Source organism: Ursus americanus, chromosome 2, assembly GCF_024610735.1.
Source record: "Ursus americanus isolate L20-20 chromosome 2, mUrsAme1.1.p, whole genome shotgun sequence".
NCBI classification, from domain to species: Eukaryota; Metazoa; Chordata; class Mammalia; order Carnivora; family Ursidae; genus Ursus; species Ursus americanus.
In genome coordinates this window covers 15,106,537-15,124,655 of record NC_142128.1, presented here as the reverse complement: position 1 = coordinate 15,124,655, position 18,119 = coordinate 15,106,537, and the positions used below count along the sequence as shown (strand labels likewise).

The 18,119-nt window shown below is 37.3% G+C and overlaps 1 protein-coding gene across 2 annotated transcripts in view; it reads left to right on the top strand.

Annotated features, from left to right (window-relative positions):
* The window catches only part of TPST1 (tyrosylprotein sulfotransferase 1), a 165,704-nt gene that overhangs the window by 99,218 nt on the left and 48,367 nt on the right, over positions 1-18,119 (top strand). For both annotated transcript variants that reach the window (XM_045786125.2, XM_045786121.2), the window contains exon 3: positions 9,881-10,079. In XM_045786125.2, coding sequence (XP_045642081.1) covers positions 9,881-10,079 — 199 coding nt within the window. The remainder of the gene's footprint in view (positions 1-9,880; positions 10,080-18,119) is intronic.

Sequence of the window (18,119 nt, the reverse complement as noted above, 5' to 3'; positions counted from 1 at the left end):
GAAGGGTAAGAACCGTATGATCGTTTCAACAGATATGGAAAAAGCATTTGACAAAGTACAACAGCCATTCATGATAAAAACCCCCAAAAGGTTTAGAGGGAACATACCTCAACATAATAAAGGCCATATATGAAAAACCCATAGCTAATATCATCCTTAATGGGGAAAAACTGAGATCTTTTCCCCTAAGGTCAGGAACAAGACAAGGATGTCCACTCTTAGCACTTCTATTCAACATAGTACTGGAAGTGTAGCCACAGCAATCAGATAACAAAAAGAAACATAAGTCATTCAAATCAGTAAAGAAGTAAAACATTCACTATTTGTAGGTGATGTGAGACGATATGAAGAAAACCTGAAAGACTCTACCAAAAAAACTGCTAGAACTAATGAATGAGTTCAGTAATGTCAACAGGTTACATAATCAATGTGTAGAAATCTGTTGCATTTTTATATATAGCAATAATGAAGCAGCAGAGAGAGTAAGAAACCAATTCCATTTAAACTGCAACAAAAATAATAAGATACCTAGAAATAAACCTAACCAAAGAGGTGAAAGGCCTGTACTCTGAAAAATATAAAACACTGATGAAAGAAATTAAAGATTACACCAAGAAATGGAAAGGGAGATGCCTGGCTGGCTCAGTCGGTAGAGCATGTGACTCTTGATCTCAGGGTCATGAATTCAAGCCCCACATTGGGTGTAGAGATTACTTAACAAAAGAAAGAAAGAATTACACAAGAATTTTCAAGTGCATGGGTATCAGCACCCCTAAGTACCATGTTGTTCAAGGGTCAACCATATAGATGTCTTTCAGATGCCCTGTTGCTTCCTTGTCCTTCCTCCAACTTACTCATTTCATGCAGGTATTATGTTTATGTTGGTTGTTTCCAACCACTTGTATTTTTGGAGTTTGTAGGGCAACTTTGTCACCTCGTTTTGTTTTAAATGTTGTTCATTTTTTTTGGTTTTGCTATCTGGTTTCTTTGTTTTCATAGATGATTTGGCAAGATTAAAAAAACCTATTCTTGTGGTTTCTCAGATTCCCTCTCATTTTTAGGACTTGGACTTGGAATACTTGGGGAGGCGTTGCAGGATTTTGAGGAGAGGAATGATACGATCTAACTCTATCTGGTATATATACTGCAAATAGACCATGGGAATGTAAAGGAAGAAGAAGGGAAACTATTAGAAGAATATTGTAGAAATCCAGACAAGAGATAATGTTGGCTTGGACCAGGGGGGAGTAGCTGTGGATTTAATGAGAAGTGATCATATTTGGATATATTTTGAAGTATAAGTTGATAAGATTTTCACGTGGATTGGATGAGCTGGAGAGTAGTCAAAAGACAGCTCGTTTTATTTTATTCTGCCCAGCCAGAAGAATGGAGGAGTCGTTTTCAACTAAGATTGGGAGGCCGTATAGTAGACTTTGGGGATAAGATCAGGAATTAAGTTTGGACTGTGTTGAGCTTAAGATAATTATTAGATTTCTGTGTGGACCTCCATAATTCCACTCTTCCAAGAGCTGAAAAAGACATTGCTTATTATAGAAAACTGGAAAATACAGAAAAGTTAGGTAAGAATATAAAAGTCACAATCATATCACTGTCATTGTTAGCATTTTGATATGATTCTATGAGTATATATAACATTACAAAATTGAATTTCTGTTGTGTACACACACAGAAAAGTCTACTTTCACAAGATATAACCCAAGCATTTGCTAAGAGTGAAATAGTCTTTGAAAACATGGTTTTTTTAAAAAAAAAAAAAGATTGATTTATTTATTTATTTTAGAGAGAGTGCGTGAGCGGGCGGAGGGGCGGGAGGAGGGAGAGAGAGAAAGAAGCAGACTCTCTGCTGAGTGTGGAGCCCAATGCAAGGCTCGTCCTCATTACCTTGAGGTCATGACCTGAGCCAAAATCAAGAGCTGGGTGCCCAACCTACGGAGCTACCCAGGCGCCTCGAAAATATGAGTGTTAATGGTATTTCATCTTTTGTTTTAGTCTAATAAGTATAACCGTATGGATTATGTACTCTTCTCCGTTCCTTTTTTGCCTGTCCATTCCATCCCTGACGCTTGCTTTAGTCTAGAGAATTTGGTTTCCGGTAGTAGTTGCTGTGTATCATAATTCAGACCTGTGGTTTGGCAGCCCGCCTGGCTGTAGTGTTTAACCAAGACTCATGTAAGATCCATGCTTTTCAAATGAGTGTCTTGGAAGATTATATTCACCTCAGTCATTCAAGATTTGGCATTGTCCCCATTCGCTGAGGACGAGTGCCTTCCACTCTGAGTGCTGCAGAGAGAAGGGAGCCTGCACACTCAGGACTGGGGGAGAACCTGCAGATTCACAGGTAGATCTTGCCTTGCAGGGCTGTGCCTGGGCTGTGGGTGTTGAAGTATCTAGTCTGGCAGGCACTGTGTCTTGAGGTCCCAGTGAGACTAGTGGGTACTGGAATGGTAACTAATTTATAGCCTAGGACACTTCACACCTGACTGTTGGTTCATTTCTGGAAAGTCTGAAGGAGTAAGGGGGATTTGATGAGCTCCATCCAGCCTGCAAGTTGTTGTGTAGAAAAGATAATAAGGCTCTCTGAGCAAAGCTCATTTCTCTCTAGTGACTGTATCCTTTTGAACAGAGATGAACAAACTTTCCGTAAAGGGCCAGGTATTTTTGGCTTGACAGGCCATCAAATTTTCATTGTAATATTCAGCTGACTTAGAGCTAAAGCAGTCATACACCTTTCGGAAACAAGTGGGAGTGGCTCTCCACGTGTAGCTCTCCGTTCCCTAAATGCAGCAGGTCTGTCATGCGTATGAAAGTTGATAGGGTCCTTCGGTAAGGAAGGGTGTCTCCTGAGACTCCCCCATACAGACCCTACATGCCCCTAAGGTGCAGTCTCAGATTACAGTTGATAATTTTTTTTCTGTAAATGGCTAAATGGTAAATATTTTAGGTTTTGGGAGCAAGATGGTCTTTATCTCAACTATTCAACTTTGCCATTGAAGCAGAAGAGAGGCCACAGACAATGTATAAACAAATGAGCATGGCTGTGTTCCAATGAAACTTTATGACATTGAAATTTCATATGATTTTCATGTGTTATGAGATATTCTTTTGAGTTTTTAAAAACCGTTTAAAAACGTAAAAGCCATTCTTAGCTTGAAGGCCAGACAAGAACAGGCAGTAGGACTGAATTTGGCCTGTGACCCATAGATTGCTTGCTAACTCTTGCCTTAGCTGTTTGGCAGCTTGCCCTGATTTATTTCCCACCCCAGGAAAAGAATGGCTCAGTTCTGTCATCTGTAGTCACATTATATAGTTTCTGGGTTTCTGGCTTTTTTAGAGAGGGTGAGGAGAGAGAGAGAGAGAGAATCTTTTTTTTTTTTTTTTTTTTAAGTATTTTATTTGTTAGGGAGAGAGAGAGCACAAGCCAGGGGAGTGGCAGGCAGAGGGAGAAGCAGGCCCCCTACTGAGCAAGGAGCCGGATGCTCGATGCTCGATGCTCAATGCTCTGCTTGATGCTCGATCACAGGACAGGACCTGACTGGAAGGCATACGTTTAACCAACTGAGCCACTCAGGCATCCTGGAGAGAGAGAATCTTAAGCAGATTCCACACCCAGTGGAGAGCCTGACTGTGCAGGGCTCGATATCCCAATCCTGAGATCATGACCTGAGCTGAAATCAAGAGCCACCCAGGTGCCCCTATAGTTTCTAGCTTTTGTCATTCCATTTACCATGCTGCATATTAATCATGAGTATTGTTTATCTCTCTTATTGGACTCTGAGCTTCTTGAGAGGAGGGCCATGGCCTAGTCAGTCATTTTTGCATCCGTTGTATCTAACACTTGACCGGACACATACATAGTGGGTATTCAGAAAATGTTTAATTTTAATTTTATGGTCAGTAAGTATAAAATGTCTTTACTACTGTCTTAAAGAAAAACATCTGGTTGATAGGCAGTGGGCCTTTCCAGGTTCTTCCCTCTAGCAGTCCGTAGTAACTGCATTTGCTGCTAGTGGATCTTGTGACTCAGTGGTTATGTAATAAAAAACCTTTCCAAATTCTTTCATTTTAGAGTTCTCTTTTGCTTTCAGATAACAGATCACTGGACTTTGAATTATTAATTTGATCTTAATGATAAATATGGCTTTTCATTTTTCTTAGGAACCAGTGCTATAATCTGGATGAAAAATATAATAGCTGTCGTTTATTGAGCATATACTACATTCCAGTCTCTTAGTCAACTCTGGTTTTTCTTTAGACTTGGTAACTTTGTGACTACTATTAATTTACCTCTTTCTCTTTGTTCCATACATCTAAAACAAAACAAAGCAACAGCGTCATGTTTTCCTTCCATACTACCTACTGTAATGAATGATAACACTGTGTATTTTGAGCCCTTCATGTCAAATCTGAATTGATCTAGACTCCTTCCCCTCCTCCTCTCCCTATCTAATTGGCTACTAAGTCTTATCAGTGTTTTTTTTTAATCTATTGAGTTTTTCTTCTATCTCTGTCTCACTTGCTCTAGATGAATTAGTATTTTCTCAACTTTTCCAATATGTAGTTGAATGTCTTTACTAGTGTTTCTGACCCCAGTTACCCATCCCTCAATCTACCTTACCCATAATTATCAGATTGAATGCTTACAGTGATAACCTGATCATGTCAATTCTGTGATGAAAACCCTTCTATCCCATCATTTTCAAGATAAAGCCAACTTCCCAGTCATGATATACAAACCCTCTGTGTGACTCCAGGGTTTAACACAGATGTGTTTCAGAACTGAGAAATATTTGGATCTCAGGTCATATAATGTACATAACACATATTATATAATACCCTCTGTTCTGTGTCAGCACTGTGTGGTCATACACATTCATGTTTCTGCATCAAAGAGTATGATTGTTTATGCCAAGTAGAATAAGGACTATAAGTACTATCAGTCCAGGTCATGTTTTGCGGTGAAACGAAGGCAGGAAAATGTTTAGTTTTTATAGTTTTTTGGATTTCATAATTTGAGATTGGAGATTATGGCCCTATAGATATTCAGTGGTCTGCTAGAGCTGGTCAGCGGCAGTTGGTGATGCCATGTTGGTGATTTGAAATCAACCATGGTAGGGGTATTTACGCCATGGACATCAGTAAATGCAACAAATAGCTTTTCCCCTCCCTGGAGATCAGGTTGTTAAACATTACCAGCAGAGGATTATATATGCCTATTATATGTATAGTATATTTATATATTTTTACCGTTATGGCAAACTAATTTGCTCACTCTATGCATTAGAACAAAAGGCTGAAGTTTCCAGGGAAGCATAGAATGTAAAAATTAAGAAGATCAATAGGTTGGCGATAAGAGAAACTGGGGAAAACGAGAGCTTTGGAATTGGACAGATGCGGGTTCCACTCCACTATTCCAGACTGTGTGAACCTGGGTAAATCACTTACCTTATCTGGGTCTCAGTTTACACATTTAAAAAATAGGGACTGATACCTTTCTCTTAAGGTTGTTTTAAGGATCCAAAAGCTAGATATTGCATGCAAAGTGCCTGACATAGAATGAGCAGAAAATGATATTCTGTGTTTATTATAAGCCTTGCTTTTCTGAAGGTGTTTATTTCTGTAGACATGACTCCCATTCTCTAACATTCCTAATGCCCCCACAGAAAATATCATGCAGTTTAGCTCTTGTATTTTAGTTCATCTTGTGTCAGTTGATCTCCTTAGAAAGATGATCCTTGACTTCTCTTGAGCATGTTTGTGTAAACTAAATTTATAGGCCTGGACTTTTTTCCCATGAAAAGCTTTTATTCTTTTACTTAATAAACATTAATTGAGCATCTATTACATATTAATGGGCTAGGTGCTGGTGATAGATTAACAAGACATAGACCCTTCTTATATTTCAGTGGAATGATAGATAGTTGGGCAAGGAGGCCAACTATTTAAATGCAGGGAAGTTAGGGGGCTTTTGTAATCAGCTGGGTAAGAAGTGATGGTGATATGAACTAAGATAGTGGAAGTAGGAATGGAGGAGAGATGTTTCACTCAAAGATAAGGACTATAGAACTGGATAACTTGGAAGTGATCTTGCTTTCTTTCTCCCTGTCCCATCTGAAATCTCTGGCTTTGCCTTGTGTATAAGTGGTGGTGCCATTTATCAATATAACATGTACATGAAGAGGATCAGATCTTGAGCAGAACATGATGGGTCCAGTTTTGGACCATCCTAGTTTTGAAATGTGTGTAGGGTATCTGGGTAGGGTAACCATATAATTTATCACACAAACTTGAACATTTATGAGAGTGAGTAGGATGTGCTCTTAATAATGAAGACTGGGGCAATAGGTATACACTGGACCTATCTTGGAAGAACCAAGGATGTCAAGAAAAGATCAATAAATATCAAGCCATACAAGCAGAAAGTATAGAGTGAAGACAGCAGTGGGTTAAGTGGAATACTGGAGAAAAATTTTTTTAATTTAAACTCAATTAATTAACATATATATTATTAGTTTCAGAAGTAGAGTTTAGTGATTCATCAGTTGCGTATAACACCCAGTGCTCATTACATCAAGTGCCCTCCTTAATGCCTGTCACCCAGTTATCTCATCTGCCTCCCCTCCAGCAACCCTCAGTTTGTTTCCTATAGTTAAGAGTCTCTTATGGTTTGTCTCCCTCTCTCATACTGTCTTATTTTATTTTTCCCTCCCTTTCCCTTTCCCAAATACATAAATTCATAAATTCCATATGAGTGAAATCAAATAATTGTTCTTTCTCTGAGTTATTTCGCTTACATAATACCCTCTAGTTCCATTCACATCTTTGCAAATGGTGAGATTTCATTCTTTTTGATGTCTCAGTAGTATTCCATTGTGTATATATACACCATGTCTTCTTTTTTTTCATTTTTAAACTTTTTTAAAAAATTCAATTAACATATAATATATTATTAGTTTCAGAGGTAGAGGTCAGTGATTCATCAGTCTTATATAATACCCAGTGCTCATTACATCACATGCCTTCCTTAATGTCCATCACCCAGTTACCCCATCCCTCCATCCCCCTCCCCTCCAGCAACCCTCAGATTGTTTCCTGTGATTAAGAGTCTCTATGGTTTATCTCCCTTTCTGATTTCCTCTTGTTTTATTTTTTCCTCTCTTCCCCTATGATCCTCTGCCTTGTTTCTTAAATTCCACATATCAGTGAGATCATATGATAATTATCTTTCTCTGATTGACTTATTTCGCTTAGCATATACCCTCTTGTTCCATCCATGTCGTTGCAAATGGCAAGATTTCAATTTTTTTGATTGCTGAGTAGTACTCCATTGTGTGTGTGTGTGTGTATGTGTGTGTGTGTGTGTGTGTGTGTGTGTATATATACATACATATGTATGTATATGTATATATACATATACATACATATGTATGTATATATATATATACATATACATACATATGTATGTGTATATATATATATATATATATATATATATATATATATATATATACACATACCACATCTTTATCCATTCATCTGTCGATGGATATCTGGGCTCTTTTCCATTGTGTGGCTATTGTGGACATTGCTGCTATAAACATTGGGGTACATGTGCTCCTTTGAGTCACTATGTTTGTATCCTTGGGATAAATACCAGTAGTGCAATTGCTAGGTCGTAGGGCAGCTCTATTTTTAACTTTTTGAGGAACCTCCATACTGTTTTCCATAGTGGCTGTACCAGTTTGCATTCCCACCAGCAGTGTAAGAGGGCTCCCCTTTCTCCACATCCTCACCAACATCTGTTGATTCCTGAGTTGTTCATTTTAGCCATTCTGACTGGTGTGAGGTCCATCTCATGGTGGATGGACCATCAACTACATTGATTTGTAGTTCCCTGATGCCAAGTGATGTTGAACATTTTTTCATGTGTCTGTTGGCCATTTGGATATCTTCTTTGGAGAAATGTCTGTTCATGTCTTCTGCCCATTTCTTCACTGGATTATTTGTTTTTTTGGGTTTTGAGTTCGATAAGTTCTTTACAGATTTTGGTTACTAGCCCTTTATCTGATAAGACATCTGAAAATATCTTCTCCCATTCTGTCAGTTGTCTTTTGGTTTTGTTGACTATTTCCTTTGCTGTAAAAGGCTATTTATCTTGATGAAGTACCAATAGTTCATTTTTGCTTTTGTTTCCCTTGCCATTGGAGACATGTCTAGCAAGAAATTGCTGTGGCTGAGGTCAAAGAGGTTGCTGCCTGTGTTCTCCCGTATTTTGATGGATTCCTGTCTCACATTTAGGTCTTTCATCCATTTTGAGTTTATTTTTGTGTTTGGTGTAAGAAAATGATCCAGTTTCATTCTTCCACATGTGGCTGTCCAATTTTCCCAACACCACTTTAGTTAAAGAAACTGTCTTTTTTCCATTGGATATTCTTTCCTGCTTTATTGAAGATTAGTTGACTGCAGAGTTGAGGGTCCCTATCTTTGTTCTGTTTTCTATTCCACTGATCAATGTGTTTGTTTTTGTACCTGTACCATACTGTCTTGATGATTACAGCTTTGTAATACAGCTTAAAGTCTGGAACTGTGATGTCACCAGCTTTGATTTTCTTTTTCAACATTCCTTTGGCTAGTCAGGGTCTTTTCTGCTTCCATACAAATTTTAAGATTATTTGTTCCAGCTCTGTGAAAAAAGTTGGTCGTATTTTGATAGGGATTGCATTGAATGTATAGATTGCTTTGGGTGTCCTGGAGAAATTTTTAAGAGGGGGGAAAATGTGACCATTGAGACAGGAAGGAAACCTGGAGCTAGTGGTTTCACAGAATCCCAGGGAATAATCATTTTATTTTCTCTTGTCTTTTGTTTGGGAGTAGAGTCCCTTTGAGGGATTCATCATCATATAATGATTATCTGCAGGGAAAGGTCATATACTTTTAAAAAAGGGGTTTTACCTTTTATTGGAATACTAATTTGAATGACTTCTTATGCATTATGATATAAAACTCTTAAGTTTTATTAAGCACTTTTGTTTTGCAATCATTTGACCAAAATCTGCTAATTCACATCCAATTTAAATCTAGGTGTCATTTTATGTTTATTTTATTTATATTTATTTATTTTATCCTAAGATTATGAGTTTTAGTCAACTATAGTGAGTATAAAGTAAACTTCTACATCAAGAGATAGAATACATTTATTCTATAATACTGAAAATCATAAATAGCACTAATTTTCCTTCTTTAGAAAAAAGGATTCTTCAGGAAGTCAACAAAAAAACAGAACAAATGAATATTTTGCATTCTTAGTGGGTTATGGTTGGCTATTTTCCCCCTAATATTGTATTATGAAAAATTTCAAACATACAAAGAATTGAAAGAATTATGCCTGCTAGCTCTAATTAATGTATTGCTGTATTTGCTTTATCACACATCTGTCCATCTGTTTGTCCCTCTAGTCATTCATCAGTCCATCTTATTTATTTATTTGTTTAATTGTGATGCCTTTCAAGTAAGTTGATTGGCTGTTTTCCTAAGCAGTATTAGCTTTGTTTTTTTTGTGTGTGTGTGTGGGTGTTGTAATTAAATTGTTAACCCGTTTTGTGCAGATGTTTTCAGCTGACCATTTTTCCTGTTTCTAGAAACATGAAGTTCCCAATAATAGCTGTCAAATTTAGGACATTGAGAAAAAGAGTCTGGTAAATAGTGTTAAGTCTGATTAGTGTCCCCTCTCTCAATAGATTTATAATCCAGACACTTACAGGTTTTAAAGTTATGAAAAATAATTTCCATTGGTCTTTTAACATTATTATTTTTTGGTATTCTAAATAAATCCTTATTCATACTCATATTATATTGTTTTCAGAGTGGAAAGATCTACAGACCAAGTCATCAAGCCAGTCAATGTGGGAGCACTATCAAAGTGGGTTGGGAAGATACCCCCAGATGTTTTACAAGACATGGCAGTGATCGCACCCATGCTTGCCAAACTTGGATATGACCCATATGCCAATCCACCTAACTATGGAAAACCTGATCCCAAAATCCTTGAAAACACTAGAAGGGTAAGTGAGATTTTTAAAGTGAATTGAGAAAACTGGATATGGAATTTGGGTCCTGAAGTTTTTTCTTATTTTGCTTCTTGTTTTTTATGATCAGAAATTTAAGTTTGAAAAAGTCTGTTTGTAGAATGCTTTATCATGAGAACACTTCCACTGCATTTTAAGGGTAACTGTGACTCTTCCAGGAATTATGGGGACAATTCTTAAATGTCCTTTGTCCAATTTCTAGAAATGGTGCTTATTGTTGGGGAGATTTATTCTCATAGCTGATTACCACAAATTTGCTGGAAAAACCAGAATTATTAATGACCTCACTTCTAGGGTTTTTTTTTTTTTTTCCTTTAGAAGCTAATAGCTACTTTACTTTTAAACCTTTGTTTAAATAGGGCATGATTTCTTGATACTTGAAAACTGAACGTAGGCTACATCATAAGAATTATTAAACAGGTGTAATAAGTTACCTTTTGATTGAAAGTTGCTATGAAAGTGTAATTACAGCTTTTTAAAAAATAAATTATGCTCACATCTTTATAAAATGTTGTTTCAGAGAAGCTAAAAACTCAAAGAGCCAATCTGAATATGTACCTTTGTTGTATAATTTATTTCAAATCAGAATTTTCTTTTTTTATTATTGTAAAATATACATAACATTAAATTTAGCATTTTTACAATTTATAAGTATAGAGTTCAGTGGTATTAAGTACATTCACTTGTCGTGAACTTCCACCACCATCCAACTCCAAAACTTTTTCGTCTTTCTAAACTGAGACTACATACTCATTATCCTTTCCCCTCCTTCCAGCCCCTAGCAACCACAATTCTACCCTCTGTCTCTACACGCATTCTTTTCTAAAACTGCAGTTTAAACAACACAACTATGTTAGCATTAAAATTCCTTGCTTTTCTCAGGTATTCTCTTGCTTATGTTAGTGTCCTTCTCTCCCTACAACCTTATATCATCTCTTTATTCTGTCTTTATTTTGATAGCTTTAATTGACAAACACATTTATGTTTCATGAGGTTATTTCCATGTGGATTTTTTTCTCTTAGGTATTATGTACTTTAATTTCCCTTTTTCAGTTCATTAGTGGCTATATATAGGAAGAGCTAACTTCTTCTAAACCATCATTTATATAGCTAGTTTTTTTGTTTTTTAAATAACCTTTATTCTCTTTACAATTTCATATATACAGACATTTTATTATAAAAATATAAGCTTGGGGGTGCCTGGGTGGCACAGCGGTTAAGCGTCTGCCTTCGGCTCAGGGCGTGATCCTGGCATTATGGGATCGAGCCCCACATCAGGCTCCTCCACTATGAGCCTGCTTCTTCCTTTCCCACTCCCCCTGCTTGTGTTCCCTCTCTCACTGGCTGTCTCTATCTCTGTCAAATAAATAAATAAAATCTTTAAAAAAAAAAATAAGCTTGGTATATATAACTTACAAAATTAAAAAGATAGAAGAAAATTGACCTCTGTTACCAACCATACACATACCATTTTAATATTTCAGTGGATTTCCCTTCCTTCTCTGTATATCGTTAAACAAAGGTAAGATTGCATTGTTTTATAATCTTACTTTTGCTCACACACACAATTTTGTATCCAGTCCTTTCCTTGTAATAGTCACAAGCGTGTTGCTTTTTTTTTTTTTTTTTTGATATTATTTATTTGACAGAGAGAGAGAGGCAGATGGAGAAGCAGATTCCCCACTGAGCAGGAAGCCCAGTGCAGGACTCGATCCCAGGACCCTGGGATCATGACCCAAGCTGAAGGCAGACACTTAACTGAGCCACCCTGGTGCCCCCCCAGCATGCTGCTTTTTAAACATGATTTTTCATGGTTACATAATATATTATGAGCCACCTCAAGTCCTTTCTGAAACACAGCAGGTCAGTAAATGAATGAACAAGTAAAATATATTTCCCTAGTATATGTTCTATAATTCATTTTATCATTTTCCTTTTGTTGCTTACAGTTTTGTGTTCGACAGATTACACTACAATGAACATCTTTGCACAAGATACATTTTAGTTTCTTTTTTTTAGTTCAGACTAATGAAAGTAGAATTAAACCAGGTCCAAGTATCTGAAACTTTTTAAGTTGCTTGATATATGTTGATAATTTCTTTTTAATCATTGGAACTATCTGTATAATAGGTCATTTTATTTTTTATTTTTGCTAATTTTAATAGGTTTCATTGATTAATATAATTGAACATTTCACAGTTATTACCTATATGCATATATTCTTTTATGAACCATCTCTGAAGTTTTTAAAAAAGTTTACATTCTGCTAAAGATGAAGTACACATCAGTCTAACATCCTTTATCATAGTCCTTGATAATCTCTTGGTAATTGGTAATTCATAGCTTTCTCCTTTGTACAGTAGTGAAATGTTTTTTATAAACCGGAAACCTGTACAAATGATATTTCAAGGTTTTCCAGGCAGTAGTAGTTTTCCTACATGCAAGTTGACTGGCTAGATTATTCTTGGCCTGCTTGAGTGGTAGGTTGGGAAGAATGCTGTGGTTTGAATCCATGTGACTAGAGAATTTGTTTCATACACACTTGTGGCTTTTTAGAGGGTTTCAGAATGCACACTGGGGGGAAAAAGCCCTTTTCTCCCATCTCTCTTTCTGAAGTCACAAATAATTTTGAGGGAAAAAAAGATAAAGTGTGAACTATAATTGCATTTTTTAGCACTTCATAATAATACATACAAGCTGACATTCTTGTTTTGTGGGGTTGGGTTTCATAGCCCTTCTTGTAATCCAACTCGTATGTTTTTTCAAAGCTTCTTTGCTTGCAAAAACTCAGATGCTAATATACCCAGCATTGGTGATCGTGAAGTTTCATAAAGTAACATTTAAAAAGTGATGTTTGACTGTCAAGTGTGATCTGAGAATGGGTCCAGAGAAAGAAGGTGGCTAGGGAGATTATTCCCTTTATTTATGGGATGGGAGTGGGAAGAAATTCACATTTTGACTGGGAATCTAGAATCCAAAGCTCCAGGCCTAAAAGTGCTGGTTTTCATATAATTCTGGGTAGTCTAGAAGTATTGGTGTCTGAGTCAACTATTTTGGGGACATATTGCCCAATTTTGAATAGAAAATCATGTGCTTGATGGTTGCTGTGACTCAGATGGTAAATTGGAAATTAAATGCTAACATATTCCTTACTCTTTCCCATCATAGTCTCTAATCCCCAAATTGTGGCACATTTAAGTAGATAGTGCCCGCTCGGTTGCAGCCTTAGCCTTCCACTCTCCCATAGGTTTTTAATCTTTTTAGATTTACAAATCTAATTGAGAATCTGATGAAATATATGGATCCCTACCTTAGAAATACAGACACAGAGATGCACAGAATTTTACCCACAATTTCAGGGAATTCATAGATGTCCCTGAAGCCTCTCAGTTAAGGACTTCTGTTTTCTAGTCTCCTTGATCAAGCTCATCCACTCATGTGGCTTTGATTACAGCCTATTTGCTGATGATCATAAATCTGTATCTCCCAGTGGGTTTCTTTTTTTTTTTTTTTATGTATTATGTTAGTCACCATACAGTACATCCCTAGTTTTTGATGTAAAGTTCCATGATTCATTACTTGCGTATAACACCCAGTGCACCATGCAATACGTGCCCTCCTTAATACCCATCACCAGCCTATCCCATTCCCCCACCCCCCTCCCTCGGGTTTCTCTCCTAAGCCCCAGGTTCCTAATTTCCAACTGCCTTTTGTATGTCTCCACCTACATGCTCACAAGGACTTCAAACTCAGTGACAAAATAGAACTTATTTTCCGAATTTATTCCATGGTAGGCAGAAGCTTGATGGAATTGTTCACTAAACTGAGCAGGAATCTAGAGTAGGGATGGGATGGGCTAGCTCATCTATACTTGAAGCGTCTATGAGCCACTGAGCAGATGGGAGGAGCAGCGTCCTCAGGGCACATGAGTCAAGCCAGGAAACAGTTTAAAGACCTGGTTACTAAACCTGAAGAGAGCTGAAAAGCAGATCAAAGTATGAATAGAATATGCTTTTGAAAACCTGAATAGACAGCACTAATAAAGAGCAAGTAGTCAAATGGAAAAGCAGGTATCAGAAGGGTTCTTCAGCAGGCTGCAGAACCCACCGTAGCAAGCAAGAAGGAACTTGATATAAGGCATAGGAAGTATTGGTAGAAGTGTTAGATATTGTTGATTGCCTGTTCCATCTTTTCCTGTTAGTAGGAACTATCTCTTAAAAAATAAACTAAAAATTCCTGGTATTAATTTTTCTAAACTTTCTCACAGGTGGGATAAGCATGTGGCCAGTTTTTATCTAGGCAGTGCTATATAAGGAGATGTCTGCTAGGGTTTTCTGGGAGACATTTAACTTTCTGAGAAAATAAAGAATTGTATGAAGAGAGCTTCTCTTTCCCTTCCTGCTTTTGAACACTGCTGTGGAAGAACTTCGCGTGTGGCTCTGCTGTAGCCACCTTGAGATCGTAAGAGAAGATACCACTGATACTCTGAAAATGATAGAAGGAAGACAAAGAAGGAGCCTGGGACCCTTGATTTCTGAGCTCCTGAGCCTAGCTCAGGACTGACCATATGTATTTGAACTACTTTTAACCAATTATTCTGTAATTGTATCTTAACTGCTAGTGGAGTCCTATTCCTGAGTGTGTGGAGGAAACAAAGCCAACCCAGTGAGGCAAGCAGAGCGAGTCCAAGAAAGAGTCTGGCACTGTTTGAAGTCCTGGTTGTCTGTGAATATCATCTTCAACTCTGCTCTTGCCACAGTTATGTGAGACATCGTCGTTCACATCCAGGAAAAATCCCCCCTTGGACTCCTTGACTTTAATTGGGCTTGTGGGCCATAGTAGGAATCTTCCAACTAATACTGTTCTTGGTGAATTTGAAGGATGATAAATCTTCAGCTATTCCTCATATCCTTGATTTCTTGTACTCAAATTTTGGCTGTTTTAGTTAAGGGAATACTTACATTCTCTTAAAATTTTCATAGACCTTCAAAGCAACAACTGTAGAATTAAATTCAATTCCTTCTTCCAGGTTTTTTCCCCCCAAGTATTTTGCCTTGATTTTGAAAACAGGCAGAATTGTTTCCTTTGGGCATTTTATGAAGAATATATGAGGAGGTTCAGAGTAGTACATTTTACCATCTCTCAGAATACCTCAGTCTGTACTTAGATATATCATTTTAAGACTTAAATTATTAAACAGGTAATTACTAAAAAATTGCTCTAGGCATAACACCTAGTTGCTTCAGAAGAAGCAAAGACTGGGTTTGTATACAGGAAGATGTGGGTAATTAGAAAAGATATGACATAGAAATAATAAGGTAATGATAAGATGACAGAAAATTTTCTACTGTGTTTTAAAAGCGTAAAAACCGGTTTTAGAAACTCAGGAATTTGTCCACTGGGTCATTCTCAAAATCCAAGACTACCCCAAGGGAATATCCACCAGATTGTGCCCTTTGACTCATCATTCTGAGTCAAGTCTTTGTTTCATCTTCTCTGTCACCATTCTGGCACAGTCATTCACAAATGTGTCTCGATAACTTGTGTTTTCTGCCAGAAATGCTTTTGGGGGTAATGAATTTCATGTATTTGTATTTGCGTAAAGCGAGTCTTCTTCTTCGTCTTTTACTTACCTAATCAAATGTCAAAGGAACCCCTTCGTTATGTGTACAAGCCACATATTCCTTACTTGTGTCATTCCTGATTTAATACATTTAAATTATCTTTAACAACAGTTGCCTTCAGATGTGATCCTATCTGAAGGCCTATGGGGAATCTAGTCTCTAAAAAGAAGCAGGTTCCATAGTTCCTCTTATCTTTCTCTTTCTGCTTTCATTAGTGAGACCATCTTTTGAAGAAGAGAGAACACTTGAAGAAGCTAAGAGGTTTGGTTGGGTAGCTATTTACAGTTTCCCTTAGAATTCTAAAGAGAGAAATCAATTCTCACCTATCCTAAACATTTAGATATAATATACTAAACAATAATACCCAACTCTTAGAAAATTCATGTCTATAATGGGAATATAATAAACCAGAATAATCAGAAGTAATTTTACACCCCATGCTCTTATTCAAGGGAAAATAAGGGAGAAGATATTTCTAGGTTAACTTAGTATCAGATTACCAGTGTCTGAAATAGCTTTTTCCAATTACCTTTTAAAAATTCCATAAATGAAATGAAATGAAATGAAATGAAAAAGTTCCATAAAGGGGAGCCTCGGTGACTCAGTCAGTTAAGGGTCCAACTCTTGATTTTGGCTCAGGTCATAGGATTGAGCCCTGCATTGGGCTCCACGCTCAGTGTGGAGTCTGCTTGAGATTCTCTGTTTCCCTCTGCCCCTGCCCCACACTTGCACACACGATCTCTTTCTCTTTCTCTCTCTCACAAAATAAATAAATAAAATCTTTTTAAAAAATTCCATAAAGATATTTTAATAAAGAGAAACATCACTGTAAAACAAAGATACGAAAAAGCTTTATGCTAAAGAATGGGCAAGTTTTCTAATAAGTTTATCATTGATTACATTGAGACCACATTCATGTCACTTTCTTAAACCCAAGTTTACCAGTGGACACAAAGAAGCCATAATAAGGCTTGGACTCACCTTTACTATCCATTTCCAACTCCAGATTGGAAGGGTTGCCCTGACTAGAAAATCAGGAAGTTAGAGTTATTAGCTGGTCTGCTAAACATCCTAACCCTATCATCTCCCCTCTTTCTATAGTTACTCTGTCTTTCTGTATCCACTGTCAGGTCACAGCTCCAGGTAAACAGCATTTCTGGAGTTTAAGGAGCATGTGATAAAGGGTAGAATTGATGCTACAAAAAAATCAGATGAATGACATAGCGCACTTGGAGTGCTTTTCTAGAATGCACAGTGAAAGCACAGCGATGAAAATGATAGGTAAAAGGAAAGTATCCATACACAAGAGAGAAAAATTTAACCAATGAATAATAGAAATCTCTAAAGGAAAAAATCAGAAGAAATAGAACAGAAGCATTAATCAAATTGACATTGTAGGAAAGTTCCTAAGGCTGAAAATGACCTGAAGAGAAACAAGATAAAATGAACTTGTGGGACTTCATCAAGATAAAAAGCTTCTGCACAGCCAAGGAAACAGTCAAAAAAACTAAGAGGCAGTCCACAGAATGGGAGAAGATATTTGCAAATGATACTACAGATAAAAGACTGGTATCCAAGATCTACAAAGAACTTCTCAAACTCAATACGCGAGAAACAAATAAACAAATCAAAAAATGGGCAGAAGATATGAACAGATACTTTTCCAATGATGACGTGCAAATGGCTAACAGACACATGAAAAAATGTTCAAAATCATTAGCCATCAGGGAAATTCAAATCAAAACCACACTAAGATACCACCTTACACCAGTTAGAATGGCAAAAATTGACAAGGCAAGAAACAATTGCTGGAGAGGATGTGGAGAAAGGGGATCCCTCCTACATTGTTGGTGGAATGCAAATTGGTACAGCCACTCTGGAAAACAGTGTGGAGGTCCCTTAAAAAGTTAAAAATTGAGCTACCCTATGATCCAGCCATTGCACTACTGGGTATTTACCCCAAAGATACAGACGTAATGAAGAGAAGGGCCGTATGCACCCCAATGTTCATAGCAGCATTGTCCACAATAGCTAAATCGTGGAAGGAGCCAAGATGCCCTTCAACAGATGACTAAATAAAGAAGTTGTGGTCCATAGATACAATGGAATATTACTCAGCTATCAGAAAGAACGAGTTCTCAACATTTGCTGCAACATGGACGGCACTGGAGGAGATAATGCTGAGAGAAATAAGTCAAGCAGAGAAAGACAATTATCGTATGGTTTCTCTCATCTATGGAACATAAGAACTAGGAAGATCGGTAGGGGAAGAAAGGGATAAAGAAAGGGGGGGTAATCAGAAGGGGGAATGAAGCATGAGAGACTATGGACTCTGAGAAACAAACTGAGGGCTTCAGAGGGGAGGGGGGTGGGGGAATGGGATAGACTGCTG